Source organism: Tachypleus tridentatus, chromosome 12, assembly GCF_004210375.1.
Source record: "Tachypleus tridentatus isolate NWPU-2018 chromosome 12, ASM421037v1, whole genome shotgun sequence".
In the NCBI taxonomy this organism is placed as follows: Eukaryota; Metazoa; Arthropoda; class Merostomata; order Xiphosura; family Limulidae; genus Tachypleus; species Tachypleus tridentatus.
Window position 1 is genome coordinate 82,784,121 of NC_134836.1, and position 15,943 is coordinate 82,800,063.

The window sequence follows — 15,943 nt, forward strand, 5'->3', positions numbered from 1 at the left end:
GCATATCTCCACTTGCAAAGATGGAATTATGATGCCAAACAATGTCCTCGTTCTGACATTTATATCACCACATCTACCTTCCAAAATCAAGGCAGGTTATCTTAATTGGAGGGTACAGCCATACATTCCAAACCCTCTCAGATATTTCCAGTGTTAGCGGTTTGGTCACTCGGAGACATCATGTCATGGTCCTTGAAGTGTACTCATTGCGATGGCAAGGACCATGATGCCTATCAATGTGAAATGGTTTCTCATTGCATCAAATACAATAGCTCTCATTCATCCTACTTTCATTCTTGCAGTAAATGGTTGGAAGAAAAAGAGGTGCAGCATTTAAAGACAATTCAAAACATTACTTACCCTGAGGCTTGAAAGTTGCTGTCCACCACATCATCTCAGATGTATGCTGCTGCACTGCACTTCATTCCACTATTACTGTGGGAGTGCAGATGGATGTTTTTGTGTCTCCAAAAGAATCATTCTCAAACTGTATGAAAAGTCTTTTGACCTCAGTGGTTAAAAAAGTTGATGAATCAGTGTCAACATCCATCTCTGTCCCTAACATTCATTCCAGCAAACCCCAAGATCCAATTCCTTTGTTTCTGGATATGGTCATTTCCTCGGGTACATCTTCTTCTCCTACCCCAAGTTGCAACATAATGATTTGTTCACATCCTTACTCGCTGGAATTCTTTTTCTGCAACAAAGAACTGCCCAATCAACCCAGAGCAGGATTCATGGAGATTGATAGATCGCCCTTGAATAAAGACAATAAAGAAAAGAGACATGGCCGTAAAGGGAAGGGCTCTTCACCCAATTTGCCTACACGTAAATAAAGACGGCCACCTTGATATAATGGAACTGTCAAGGTTTACATTCTTATCTGGATGACATCAAGCCACTGATTGCTTCCTACCACCCAGTATGTCTTTCCTTACAGGAAACATTTCTGAAACCAGCCAATGCAGTCACTTTTCTGCAGTTTTCTTGGTACAGAAATGACAGGCTGTGTGATGGATGAGTGCATGTAGGAGTGGCACTGTTGGTTGATCAGAATGTGCCCACTCTGTCTTGGCCACTGGACACACTTTTAGAGACTGGAGTCATTTGTGTTTTCTGGGGGCATACCATCACTGTCTGTTTTCTCTACTTGTTGTCTGAAGTGCATGGAGGGGTGGCACTGTTGGTTGTCAGAATGTGCCCACTCTGTCACTGGACACACGTTTGGAGGCCGGAGTCATTCGTGTTTTCTGGGAGCATACCATCATTGTCTGTTCTGTCTACTTGTTGCCTGGAGAGAACTATAATAAATCAGCTGATGATGATCTCATTGGACAGTTAGCGTCTCCCTTTTTAATCCTGGGCAACTTTGATGGACATCATCCCCACTAGGGAAGTGCTGATATTGATGGGAAAGGGGTCGCTCCATAGAACGTATGCTCTCCGATCACACCCTTTCTCATTTCAATACTGGTTCTTATACTTATTTTCAGGCACCTAGTCAGTCCGTTACTGCTATTGATCTCTCAGTTTGCTCCCCTTCATTATTCTCCCATTTTTTGTGGAGGGTTAACAATAACTCGTGAGGCAGTGATCATTTTCCTATAATTTTGAGAGATACTACCCATGGTCGATGTCACCTGACCTGGGTGCCCTGATAGAAGCTGGATCAAGCAAACTGGCCCTCTTTCACTGCTCTTGCAGAACTTGATCCTGCCATCGTCTGTAAGCCCACAAAAGATGATTGTAAGGCAGCAGTAACTGACTGTATTATACAGTAAGACATTAAAGCCAGAAGGAATCTTGGATTAAGTTTACAACCTACATATCTTCTGTCACCAGTTCCAAAATCATATGGGACAAGATTCGAAAGATCAATGAGCAATATAATTATGTTCCCCTCTTGATCTTGCTGTCTGATAGCCAGGAAGTAGCTGATACCTGGAGCACATCCGATACTCTAGATCAAAGCTTTTGATGGGTATCTAGCACTTCTGCTTCATCCTCTACCTTCTTAGCCATTAAGACTCAGGTAGAGTGATCACCTCTTTCCTTTCAAGCTGATTGTCTGTATGATTATAATCGTCCCTTTACACTGGTGGAATTCAAACTGGCAATACATTGGACCTGATGATGTACACTACTGAATGCTGCTCCATCTACTTCCTGCTTCTCCAGCTATTCTTCTGATTGTTTTTACCCAGATCTGGCAGAAGAATTTTTTCCTGATGTCTGGCACTGGAGTATTGTCCTAACTTTTTCTCAGCCTGGGAAGGATCCCAAGATTCCTTCAAACTACCATCCAGTTGCTTTGATGAGCTGTCTCTGTAAGACCTTAGAGAGGATGGTTAATGCTCATTTTTTTTGGTCTCTCAAATCAAACAACCTCCTCTTGCCTACTCAATGTGGGTTTTGAAGACAGTGCTCCACCATGGACCACCTGATTTGATTTGAAACATCAGTCAGAGAGGCCTTTCTCAAATGACATCTTCAATCAATATTTCTTGACATTGAGGAGGCTCATGATACAACTTCGAGGTATGGCATTTTGTGAGACCTCCATTTATATGGGTTACGTGACCATTTGCCCATTTTTATTAAAATTTTTTTAATGGACAGGTAATTTCAAGTTCGTGTGGGTTCGACACTTTCCTGTTATTTTCTACAAGATCTTGGAGTTCCTCTGGGCTGCATTTAGAATGTCACACTTTTCAGTATAAAGATTAATGCCATCACTGAACAACTGATGTTTTGTGAAAAGTCTGTAGTTGGTGGAGAAAAATGGATATCGTTTTCAGGTTCAACATACAGGAATTACTGTAAGAAGAACATGTAATAATTTCAAGACAGTAAAACCATTACAGGCGTATGTTATCAATTGTTTATTTTCCAGTTTAGATGTTAAAAGATGGCTTTCCTCACCAGTTAGTCAAGGAACCTGCAATAAATAATGCTATTTAATATTTATTGTTCAAATATAAAAATGATTGAGAGGATGGAAATTGGAGCACATCTGGATGCAAGTGATCATTTGGAATATTGTGTTCAGTCTTGGGTTCCTTACCTTAGGAAAGACATGAAATTGTTGCAAAGGGGCCAAAGAATGGTTATTGAAATGATGCTTGGGATGGAGGAGTTGCAATATGAGGAGAGGCTGAAATCTCTCACATTGTTTTATCTTGAAAATGAAGAGTTATGGGAAATCTGATTAGGTGTTTAAGATTGTGAAGGGAATTTATAGTGTTGATGTATCATCTTTTATCATATTTAATAGTAAGAATAGTAGGAATAAGGGACAAAAATATAAATTATGGCATGGTAGAAGTCATCTTCAGCTAATATAGTTTCAGTTTTCTAAGAGGGTGGTTGACCTTTGGAATTAGTTGTCTTTAGGTGTCATACATTCAGTAAACTTAAGTGTGTTTCACAAAAAACTTTGATAAGTATATGAATGATAAAGGCTGAGCTTAAGATTTTTTCCTAATTTATTTTTCAGTTTTTTTAGCTCGAAGGATGGAACAGCTAAAATTAACCAATAGGTCTCGTGTTGTTGCAAAACATTATATTAATGTTTTGAAATGTGTTTGGAGAAGTTGTTTGTAATAGCTTGTTTTTCTGTTTGTTAGATTTCACATATAAGAATTCCAAAACCATGTAACTGCATGTGAATCTCTCTCCTCATTAAAATGTCTGTGTGAGACTTTTAAATATCTGAATAATTAGTAACAATTTTTGCATTTTATTATATTATCAGTATCAAGTAATTTAGAAATGTTTCATTTTTATTCATATATATGTATTCTTTAAAGTTATAAACAAGAACCAGAAGATTTGTGTTTTCACTGATGATGATGAGTGCAAATTTAAATTTGTTTATGAGGCCAATCAAGATGCTGTAAAAGTCTGGGCACAGATTGGAAAAGGTATGTTTGCAGGCAAGAGGAACATTAAATTAGGAGTGAGTTATATGTGTGTCTGGTTTTGATTGTAAACAGTTTATATCTATGTACTGTTAGTTTGTAGTTTAAGTAATCCTTTCTACTAAGTATATTAATTATTCAACTTATCCAAATTTGAAGTAATGTAATTTTACTTCAGTTACCATGAAAAGGTTTTATAAATACTTTTAACTCAATATGTTGAAAAGTAACTTTTTGAGTGCATATGATAGTTGAAGAGAATTAATCATTCATATAGTTGATATGTACATTTTAGTGGTTTGACTACTTCAGTGATAATGCATAAAAACTTCAGTTATTATCATGTGTTACATTATATGTGGTTTGTCCATCCATGTGATCATTAAACTTTATACATTTTAGACTGTCCAGAACCAGTGAATGTAGCAGCAATAGTAGGAGGTGTTATTGGAGGAATTGTCTTGATTGGCTTGCTGTTGCTTTTAATCTGGAAGATTCTAACCTCAATTCATGATCGTAGAGAGTATGCAAAGTTTGAGAAAGAAAGAGCAATGGCTAAATGGCATGCTGTAAGTTTTATCTTTTTTTTTAAGAGCATAATTGCAAGGCTGAAAATTATTCTTTCCATTTGAAACATTATTCTATCCTACTTGAGTTTTGCTATGTTAGTTTAAGATTTTCAGTTATATTTTGTAATATCAATGAATAATTAAGTCTAAGGTGTGTGAAGTCATAATTATGGTATTATACATGGTTAAATCTCTTCATTAACTTTTTCAACACGTGCTCAGTCAAAACCTCTTTGTATTTGTTTAAAGTCTCTATAGATTTAATACTTCTAACTTTCAGTAAGTGTGTATATTCTCACAAAATTTGGTAGTTTTTTAATTAATATTATAAGTATTTTCTATACATAATATCATATTTTTAATAAAGTAAAATAAAGATTTGTCCATAAATATATTGGGTATTTGTTTTGAATAGTCCATGTGCAAAGTAATTTTCATGTTAAGATTAGAAATACTTTTATTCATCTCAAAACCCTCAAATTTCCTTTGTGTAATCCATTAAACCTCCGAAACACATTTCAAACGTTTTTTTCCATAAAACATTATATTTTATCTGTTATTTTCTCTACCCATATTCAAAATGGAATTAAATTATTTTTTTTTTAATTATAGAATGATTTCAAAGTTAACATGAAACTACATTTGTTTATCTTAAGTACCTTTAAGCTTGTAACAATATACACCTGTTTATAATTAAATGATACTGTTTTATTGCCCTGTGAACCATGTCTAACTACTATCCATGCCATTATAAGTTGTAAATCACTCAGGCGATGAGTAGCTTATGTTATGTTATCAAATTATATTACCCACATGCTGCTTGCATGCTTTCCTTGTACCATATGAAACATTTTAATGATATTATTTATTTTACTAAATCTAATCTTAACAAACCTAAAAAGATCCCTGTTTTTACATTTTTATTATTTTATAATAATAAATAAAAATAAACATGAAAAAGAAATAAAGAACTTACTTAATCTTTTTTCTTGTCATCGATTGTTAAGGATATTTAATACTACTTTTTGATACTAATAGCAATAACACACTAAATAATTTTTATTTAATTAAATAATGCACCAGAAACACAGATTAATAACATTATGAAGGGTAGACAGTATCCCCTACTTCTTACAATTTTTATGATTTTTCTAACTATGCAACAAGAGCTGTTACAAGTTCATCCAAGCTAGTCATTAAGGTTCTCATTGGGAAATTGCTTGTACTCTGAGTAAAATTGACTGTTTATATGTTCAGAACACTGCATTATGCAATACATAATTTGATAGAAGAAAATCTTGACTTTTTATTGGTTATATATAATACATGATTAGATGTAAGAGAGAACTATTAATTTATCCTGAAAGAAAGGATGTGGCAGGAGGGGTCTGATTTTCTACTGATAGCTTTCTAACCAAACAGAATTGTTGTTTATTTGAGCAATAAGAATTCTGTAGTGAGTAATTTAAGACTAATATTTTAGTCTTTCAAAGGTTGGTAAAGGGGGGCAAGTCAGCTTATTTGTAATTCTTTGTTGCTCTCTAGAGTATTATAATATAGTGTTAAGTAAGTTTTTCAGTTTACTTGATTTTGAAAATTATAGATGAGTTTCTAAAATTCATACCTTAATACTGCTATTTAAAAACTGAAATGAGGAAATTGTTGTCTGTTGATGACAGAACAAGATAAGCATACAAAAGGAATTGAAGAATACACATTTTGATTATTGTACCTTAGCTAGTCATATAGGATACAAGTATGCAATTCAATATGATATTTTACCTCTTTTCACATATCAGCTTTTATTGATTTTGTGCTGCCTCTTTCTGTGCAGTTTTTTGCATACACCACTACCCATTAGGTTCCAATCAGAACCATTTGTAGTATGCAAATGAGGATGAAACAGCTTTCAACCAATAGGAGTGCAATACACCCTCCTTGCACAGCTGAATTCCTCTGCACTGGTTGTTCAGTTATCACTTCTTAATTGAAGACTCATATGTAACAACATGTCTGTTGTCACTCAAGATCTTTTCAGGTATAGGCATCTTTTAGTGGAAGTATCTATAGATACATTATTTGTTGAAGACATATTAAATGTTAGATATTTTCTTCCCAACGTTTTCTACATGTGAAGATTTTGTAGTCTTTTCATATTAGTATTTCATAAATGTCAGTACTTTATACTTTGCCAATGTGCAAATACAAGACTGTTCATGCTAGTCTAACAACTGCATCATTGTCAGATTTCTCTTTGTTAGAAGTGACAGCTTTTGTGGTGGAATATGAAGTTTTTCATGCAGCCTGGGCCTTTTTTTTTGTCCTGACATCCTTCTATCTATGTTTCTCATTTGTGATAGAAGAGAAGCTGCTAGATTTTTTCCAGTACATACCTTTACTTTATGATCATGCTGTCTTGGTTCTACCTTAACCATTTCATGATTTTGGGAGTTGGTTTCAGAGGTATGTTTCTTTCCTTCTCTTTGCAATTCATTCCTTACTTTTTTCTTTTATGTATATTACTTTCTATCCAGATATACAAATCTATATTCAGCTACTTTTACCAATACTTTGGTGCATGCATACCTACTCCTAGTACTCCTATGCTAGACTTTATACTGTATTGCCCTTCTTCTACTCCAAAACTCTGGAGTCTCTTCTTTGGCTTTGAGGGTTAAATCCTTTGTTTTTTGTTTGTCTTTTTTTAAACTTAGGTTTTTCCACCTTTATTTTGCACTCTCCACTAACTTCCATTATTTCTCCTTCGTTACCTTCATTCTCTGGTAATGCATCATTTACTTTTGGGGCTTTCAGCAGATGCTCATTCATTTTGTTCTTACAGTGGCATGTTTACCTTCCTCATCCTTATCACTTCATATGTGGTTTATTTGTTGATAGAGTGTGTTGGAACTGCATGCCAATGTTATTCTTTATCTTCACTGGTTTACCGTCTCTCGTTTGCTCTTTCTTTGCCTCTCTGTCTCTTGTCCTTCTGCTTTCTCTTCTTTCTCTGCCACCACTTCCCATTCTTTTATTCTCATTTGTCCACCTGCTGTTTGTAGACATCAGGGCTGTCAGTTTTGGCAGTGACTATCTTAAAGTCAGTAGGACCTGTTTAGTTACATTTATAGACCTTTGCCTTCCATTTGTAGCCAATTCTTGGGCATTGGGAGTTCTGTCAGAGAACTCTAATCTTTGTTTTTCCTTTCGTCCTTCATTATTTTTTGTCCTCATTACTTTTCTTCTTCCAAGGGATCTTGTTTCTTGCTAACATTGATCCTTAGAAGTGTTGGGCTAAAGTTGCTGTTGAACATATTCCAGGATTTTATTATAATCTGTTTGTAGTTCCCATAGAATCTGTAGATGCGTGTCTGGTCTCCAATGTTTCATGTCTCAGTTGGTTTCTCACTCTCCCTTGATTTCTCATGGGGATTTTTCTCATCCTACAGTGGTATTTTGCTCCCTTGGTGGCCATCTCAAGTGTTTATTTTCTCATTTGGCACTGCTGTAACAATTGTGTTACAGCCATCCTATTTTCCTTCAAGAGAGTACATCTAGATTGGTTGGTCACATTGGAGGAGTCACATACCACACCCATTATGCTCTTTTGAGGAATATGGAGCAATTATCTTTCCATCCCCAATCCTCTCCTTCTCTGACTGTATGGGAGTTGTTGTTTGTTTTTTTCTTTTTTGAAAGAATACCATATCCCCTTGGGTCATACTCATTTGAGAGAGCTTCTTCTTTCTTATTCAAAGACTTTATTGCCATAGAGAATGTTTCTCTTCCTTCTTTTGTCCAGGTCTTTTTTTTTTCAGATGCCTCCTTGATGAGATATGTGTCAACTTTTCACATGAATTTGGGTCAGTGGTTTCATGACATATTGGTTCTTCATGTCCATCCCTTATAACTTTGGCAACGCTTTTGAGTTTTGGATCATTTTCTTATATAGTTTCATGGATATCTAGAGATGATACACAGAGTCAACAGCAGGGGATACTTTATCTCACTGTCTTTGTTTTCATACTTTTGACTTACTTTTCTGGACCCATTCTTTCCTGGTACATCTAACAGCTTGTTATATCCCAGGTGCCCTAAATTCTATCATGAGGTACCTCTCAAGGCCTGCCAAAATACTACCTATGAAGTGATCCTTCAGTCCTCTGGTGGCTAGTTGTTTGTGCTTTCATCAGATGCTTTTGCCACTCATCTCAACTCCATAGTTCTCATTTTTTGGTCTCCTGTTTCTCTTCCCTCAACTTAAACTATCAGTGGTTCAGCCTACTTCTGTCTGCCTACCCTCCTATTTGTGTTCTCTCTTGTGTGCTTAAATCCTATTTTTTTTTTTTTTTTTTTTATTAAGGCTATAGGAGAAATGACATATATGATGTGGCTACTTCCTGCATTTTGTTCCATTTTTATTCTATTTTTCATTCTCTTAATCATGCTCAAATGTCTGAAGTTCATGCAGGGGAAAGTATGGTTATTCTTATTTCCATTTCTTTTATGTTTGTTATGACCTGGATTCTCTATCCCATCTATGTGGTTTGTTTTAATGTGATCCACACTGCTCCTCTTCATGGTCTGCATTCCTGTCTAATTTATTCTTTAGAATTTCTCATCTCTCCTAGATTTTCCTCACATTACCCTTATGAAAGAGTTACAGTAGCTCATCCATCTAGGCTATTATTCATTGGATATCTATCCACATTGTCTGTTTTCAGCTTTCCTCTCACCAAATCCAACACTTTACTTTCTGTCTGACTGCTCACTTCATCATCTGTTGAAGAAGTTTGTGCAAATTGGCATGTGGACTACACCACATGCTTTCATTACACATATCTTTGTCATCTGTCCATCTATCCTTCAGAATATCACCATTCTAATGCACCTTACCAGCTCTGAGTAGATAAGTTCTTTCTTTCTCTCTCTACCTTCAACATCTCAGGATCTATAAGTTGCTTATAATTTAACTCTGCACCATGGTTTGGAATGCTCACTGATCAGATAGGATGTTTCACGTAATTGCTTTTTTACTAAATAAGCTCCAATGTAGAGACCATACCATCTTATGGACTATTATTAGTAAAGCGGTTTCAGGACTGCTACCTCTCCCCCTGGTCCTGGTTGAATAAACTTGGACTAGACTCCCCAACACACTTTTACATCCTCTTGTTCTTATCACTTACTAGCTCCCATCTGATGGTATGGTGGATCATTGAGGCTTCTTCCTGAGTGTGACTAGTTCCACTCAGTATAATGAGATGGTGGTGTTCTATTAGTGTAAATGATGTGGACCCTCATCCTTCCACATAATGGACAAAAGATTCCTGACAGCACCTGGTTTTGGACTGGTGATGATCCACCACATACAGTTCACTACCTTGGCTGGTCTTTCCACATCCTGAAGCTACCTCAATATCACTTTCTTGGTGGTTTGGTATTGGACTGGTGCTGAATCAACCAACACAATTTCTCACTGATGTGGCTCGTCAGGACCCTTCTACCATGGAACAAATGAAAATTCCCACTACTGCCTGGTTTTAGACTGGAGTAGACCCACTATGCTTGCCAAGATGTCAGGTTCCATGGTGTCCTGATGCTGGATTTGTACAGGGATCAGCACACATTTTCTCTATCTAGAATGGTGGAACAGAAGTTCCTCTTTTGCATCTTAGTATGGAATGAAGATGGCTGGTGTCCTTTTGCTACTGAGGAACAGATGGAAAATACTCAATGCCCCTGGTTTTGGACAGCAGTTGATTTCCAGTGTGTGGTTTGATGTGCCTTAGCCACACAACATTGTACAGTGCATTCATTTTCTTTACTTTATTTCTGGATGTGCTTCTTTTCTGCCTAGCTTGGCAACACATATTTTTATTATGGGCAAAGAGGTTCAGAAGGCATGTGGCTTCATGTAGGTGTCTCCCTATATTTTTATGGTGTAAGGTCTCATGCTTCATGGGTTCTCTTCAGGTGCTTTCCAAAGGGGGCTGAGCTAGGTAACTTATGCAGTAGTCCTATCATCATTTCAGTGCGAGATTCTAGTTAATATGTTAGATGACACAAGGTATCATATCAGAAGTTAACATTTTCCATTATTGAAAATGTATTTCCTGTAGATACTTATCTTTCTCACATTTCTCACCTATTCTCCCTGTACATCTTTTCTTGCTTAATCTTGAAGTGATAAATGAACAATTAGTACAGAAGGAGTCAGCTGCACTAGTAGGGTTGTCACACTCTTGTTGGTTAACAGTTGTTGCATTCTACAGTGCAGCATTATGATGTAAAAACATACGAGTTTAGGCATAAACCTGAAGGATATTGGGAAGCAAAAAAAAATGCAAATGTATAATGCAGTACAAAATTAGGGTAGCCTTATTGTGAGAGTGGGTAAGTGTCTATCTGAAATATATTTTCAGTGTTGAAAAATGTTAACTTATGTGCAGAGGGGTTTAGAAATTAATTTGGCACCTGATTTTTAAAAAGGAATAAATTGTAAGAACATTTATTTAATTATTATGATTAGTCAATGTAATAATTACTGCAATTACTAGAGCATCATAAAATTAAATAGGATTTGGAGGCTTAAATATTTATATTTTGTACAGTCCAAAGGTGTTTCATTATCTTAGTTTATAAATTACTGGTGTCAAAATACATGCATTATTCTTGTAACATAATATGCTTTAGTCTTTCTGCATTCAGTGATAAAGCAGAATGAACATTTTATGTAGTTTTCAAAAAATAAGATTGTTTGAACATTTATGTGCAGAAAAGTATTTGGCCAACATATATTTATTTCACAAATATTATTTTCACTTCATTGTTGAAATTAATTTTATCTATAAATAGATTTGCATTTAATATTTTTAGGGTGATAATCCACTATACAAAGAAGCAACAACAACTTTCAAAAATCCAATGTACAATGTCTCAAAACAGGGGACTGGAGAGGCTCCTAGCAGTGATTAATAATGTTTAGGTGAACTTATTTGTGAATGATTCAAACTCTTTGTCTTCCATTTTAATACATAGAACTGTATTGGAAGTTCAACTCTGGTAATATGTCATCTAATATCATGCTCTAAATTATAGAAAAGGTATTAAATTTGGAATGTGCTTTTAACTTAAAATGTAAGTGGGATGATTGTTGTGACGTTTGTTCCATTTTTTTTTTCAAAGTGAATTTTGTTAGAAAGGTTTTATAGGTTAAGTATTTGTATTTTATGGGTTTTAGTAATGTTTTTTGTTAGCAGTTGAAATTATTTAGTATGTATAATATAATTTTTTATTTGTTTTTGTTAAATGAGCCTGTACTTTACTATAAATACATTTGTTTTTAATGTGCCATTGAATAAATTACATCAAACATTTTGTGTGGTTAACAAGTAGTTAAAATTACAGTAATGTCAGTTTTAACGTTTACAGCAAAAAGTTTACACTATTCTATTTAAATTTGTTAGTAATGATTGTGAAATTTATGTTATAAAACTTATTTCATTCCAAAGAAAACAAGTATTGTCAGGTGAAATGGTCTAAGTAGTTTGTGGGCTGTTATATTTTCCGAGATGTGTGTAGTCAAAAGTAAGTGTTTTGATAAATCATTTATTATTTTTATAACCCAATAATATTAATGACAAGATTTGGTTGTTTTAAAGTTAATATAAATTTGAATTTTAAAAGTTCATTAACTTAAATGTGTTAAAAATATTTGTGTGTATTTTATTTTATGTTTACTAGTTTTGATTTATTGTGCTAATACAATTTAGATACCAAGTTTGTGCTTCAAAAATGCTAGAACACAAGTGTGCATATACTGTACATTGCAAGTTTAATATGACTAGAAAAATATGTGCTTGGTCTTACTGCATTGCAGTACACAGTAAAAAATTGCAATCATAAACTCGTATGTAACAAAGATTAGATTATTAAAATATGTTATTTAGTAGCTGAATTATGAAAAAGATGTGAACATATATTTTTAGTTAATAGCATTTGCTACATAATTTATACTATATTCTAAAATTGTTTGATTTTTTGGTTTGATAAACATATCAAAAAAGTATTAAGTCTAGAAAAGTAGACTTAATGGGTAATTAGATTATTATTAGTTTTTATTTGAAACAAGGTTGATAATCTGATTTTCAGGAGAAGGATTAGTTTAAATTGGTGGAATAAAACTGTAATATAATCTGTAGTTAGAGAAATGCAAAAAATAAAGACCTTAAGTATTCATATTATTGCTGAAAATTGCTTTAAAATATAGAGATTGTTTAAATATTCCTATTCATATTGACAGTCAGTTGAAGGTAGAGAGATTAGCTATTAGCATTACTGTTCACAATTTTCTTAAGATATGTACACTAAAAACAAATGTTCATATCAGTCTTTTCTTTTTTTTTTTATCTTACTCTAACTTATGCATTTGACTGCACTAATGATAATATGGCAAATTCTATTGCCATTTTATAATTGTGGTACCATTTCAGTTGTCTAACTTTTAAGTACATTTATTTTATTTGTAAGGAATGTGATCAAGATTTCACAAATTTATCAACAGATTTCTCTGTGTAAATAGTTTTAACCTAGTGCCTTAAAATTTATGCATTTGTGTATGTTTTATAATAGACATGGAATCTGGTATTATTATAAAAGGACTAGGACTGAAATGTCATTAAGCTGTTAATATTCTGCTCAAAACTGCATATCCACAACCAAGTGCCTTGAAATGTGTTCTGGTTTTAATATGACATAGTTTTACATTTTTTCTTAGTTTGTAGTAAGAATTAACTGTTTTTACATTTGGTAAGTATAAAATATTTAATTTGACAGTATTATAAATTTACTTACCTACTGAACTTCTTTCTGGTATTATCCTCAAAACAGTGGTTATCTTTCATTATATTTTTCTTTCTTTTTTAAAGCACATTCCTCTGTTTCACTGGGATAGGCTAGTTCATATAACTGTTCCACATCAATCAACACTTTGTACATTATAAGAGAACATAGTTGCTCATTATTCCACCATGCATTTTATTTATAGCAGGGGTTCCCACATTAGCAAATACACAATATTATTAAGGTACTTAGTATCATTATACATTGAGTGTGGGGTAATTGGAATGCAGAATGTTCTAAGGGACTTTGTGCTGATATAGTTTGGAAACTCATTTTATAGTATCATTTACCATTGTCTTTTTTTTTTTCCTATATGAATGTTTTATGGAATTTTCAGCACTAGATTTACAAGAATGCTTGATTTTTTTTTTGTTTATTTAGCCTGTTCAATTAGTGATTTACTGTTTCTCTTTGTTCTGTTTATCAGGTGTGAATTTTTCACAACCTTCTAATCATGTGAATTCATACCTGTATTTTCATATTGTTTTAATACATTTTTAGGGAGTTTTTGTGAGTGTAATGTAAAATTCAACAATTAGGTTTTAGTACTTGCTGAGCTTTGCCGATATTTTTCACATCATTCTTTAATAATTTAAAACTGTAATGTAAGAAATTTGGTATTTTTAAAATTTTGAATCCAATTATCTTGGATTAAACAAATTTCAGGTTCCTCTTCCCTGAAAGCATTGTTCTTGAAGTTTCTTATTTAAAAATGGGCATTTTTATTGTTGGAGACTAGTCTTTCCTTAAACATGTTATGGCTTGCTGATTTTGATCAGAAATTTGCAAAAAATAGTAATATTCAAGATAAATTTTTTTATGTATATATTATGAATTAAAACAGTACTAAATCACTCAAAAAATAATATTTACGTTCAACGAATGATCGTGATGACATGAACACAGTTTTTATTTATTAGCCATTAAGTTAATTTCACTGAATTCTTATTTTAATTACACTTTGCAAGTATATTTACATTTGTAACTACATGAGGTAGGACTTGTGCTGTTAAGCTGTTACTTGTTTCTCTATCTGGCAACTGATAAGTCACCAACTTATAGACCAGCTGTTCACTGCCAAAACAAATAGTGTATACTGATAACTGCAGAGTATTTTAACAATCAAAGGTACTTTACTGCAGTTCAGTTTACTTTTTACCATATACAAAAAAATGGACTAAATTTAACATAAACATTTGATTTGAATGTAATTGTACTACTTCTACATTATAGCTAGAGTAATGTAACTGAAAAAACCTTCATGCTGTACATGTGTTTTGAAAACAAACTTGTAACACATTTGGAAAGTGATAAATGTAATTGGCATGACTATCAAAATGAATATAACTAAACAAAATTTACTTTAATTCTTTAGTTTGTAGCATATGTCTTACCAAAGAATTTGATACAGCTTTTAGAATTATTTAGTATACACACACTTAACACACTATTTACTTTTCATGATGCATCTTTTCTTTTGGCTGTATCTGAAAACAGGTGGATCCATAAACAAGTTTTAGGTTTTGACCCACGTTGTTGAAAGATAATCACTGTTGCAAAGTGATACTGAGAGAAGAAACATTTATTAAAACAAGGATAAAAAATATAATTCAAAAGTGTATGTGATTATAAATATTTATAGAGTGCCAAGATTACATTTGTTTAAAATGTCTTGATATTCTAATAAGATATGTATTATAAAGTAGATTTTTCTGTCCAACAATGGTTATTGAAAATACTTAACCATAATTAAGAAAAGCATAAACTGTTATCATGCCTTTATATGTACACTCAAGCTTATTTCAATTAAATAATTAACAACTTTCTATATATGCGTGTGTGAGTGTTGATTTCTCACATAATACATTTTTAAGCAGAAACATAAATCTGAGTTGTGTATACATATTTCACTTTAATCATATTGTACCATGAGTTTACATTGTAATACTTTTGAGATTATGTAAATAAGATGTTTTGTTTTTCATAACTTGTGATGTAGGTAAATTTTTCAATTCTTTGAGTTGTAGGTTTTTAACTTGTTTACTAGAGCATTTGTCAGGCAACAGTATACTGAACAAGATTTTTCTCTTCAGAACACTTTAAACAGGATCTCAGGTTCAGTTCTTGCTACCTTTTTATTATGACAGTACTACACAAGCTACTTTGCTAATTTTAAACCACTAACTAGAGTATAAAGCAACTGAGTGGCAGTATGTGCTGCACGTTTTTTGTCGTTTCTGCTTCTACATACCATTACTTGGAATACTGCACTAATCAATCAATTCAGTACAGGGTGGTTCAAAATTTTTTTAAAGTTTAGTAATTAATTTAAAGAAAAATTGAGGGATCATATAACAGTATAAAAATCTTGCACACATTATGTAAAGATGATTAAGATTGAATATAATTGGAAGTTTAATCTATAACACATTTTCTTTAACATGATTAGATACACTAGTATAAAATAAAATTTTAGTAAGAAATTACACTGTATATAGAGTAGGTCATCCTCTGTGGAACTTCAAGTCACGCTGCCAAGTTTGGTTCTGC

At 33.3% G+C, this 15,943-nt stretch overlaps 1 protein-coding gene across 3 annotated transcripts in view; it reads left to right on the forward strand.

The window, feature by feature from the left end:
• LOC143233824 (integrin beta-PS-like) overlaps nucleotides 1–15,221 on the forward strand; it is a 100,076-nt gene extending 84,855 nt beyond the window's left edge. For all 3 annotated transcript variants that reach the window (XM_076470538.1, XM_076470541.1, XM_076470540.1), the window contains 3 exons: nucleotides 3,810–3,923; nucleotides 4,323–4,489; nucleotides 11,369–15,221. In XM_076470538.1, coding sequence (XP_076326653.1) covers nucleotides 3,810–3,923; nucleotides 4,323–4,489; nucleotides 11,369–11,467 — 380 coding nt within the window. In that variant the 3' untranslated portion in view covers nucleotides 11,468–15,221. The remainder of the gene's footprint in view (nucleotides 1–3,809; nucleotides 3,924–4,322; nucleotides 4,490–11,368) is intronic.
• Nucleotides 15,222–15,943: the final 722 nt, after the last annotated feature.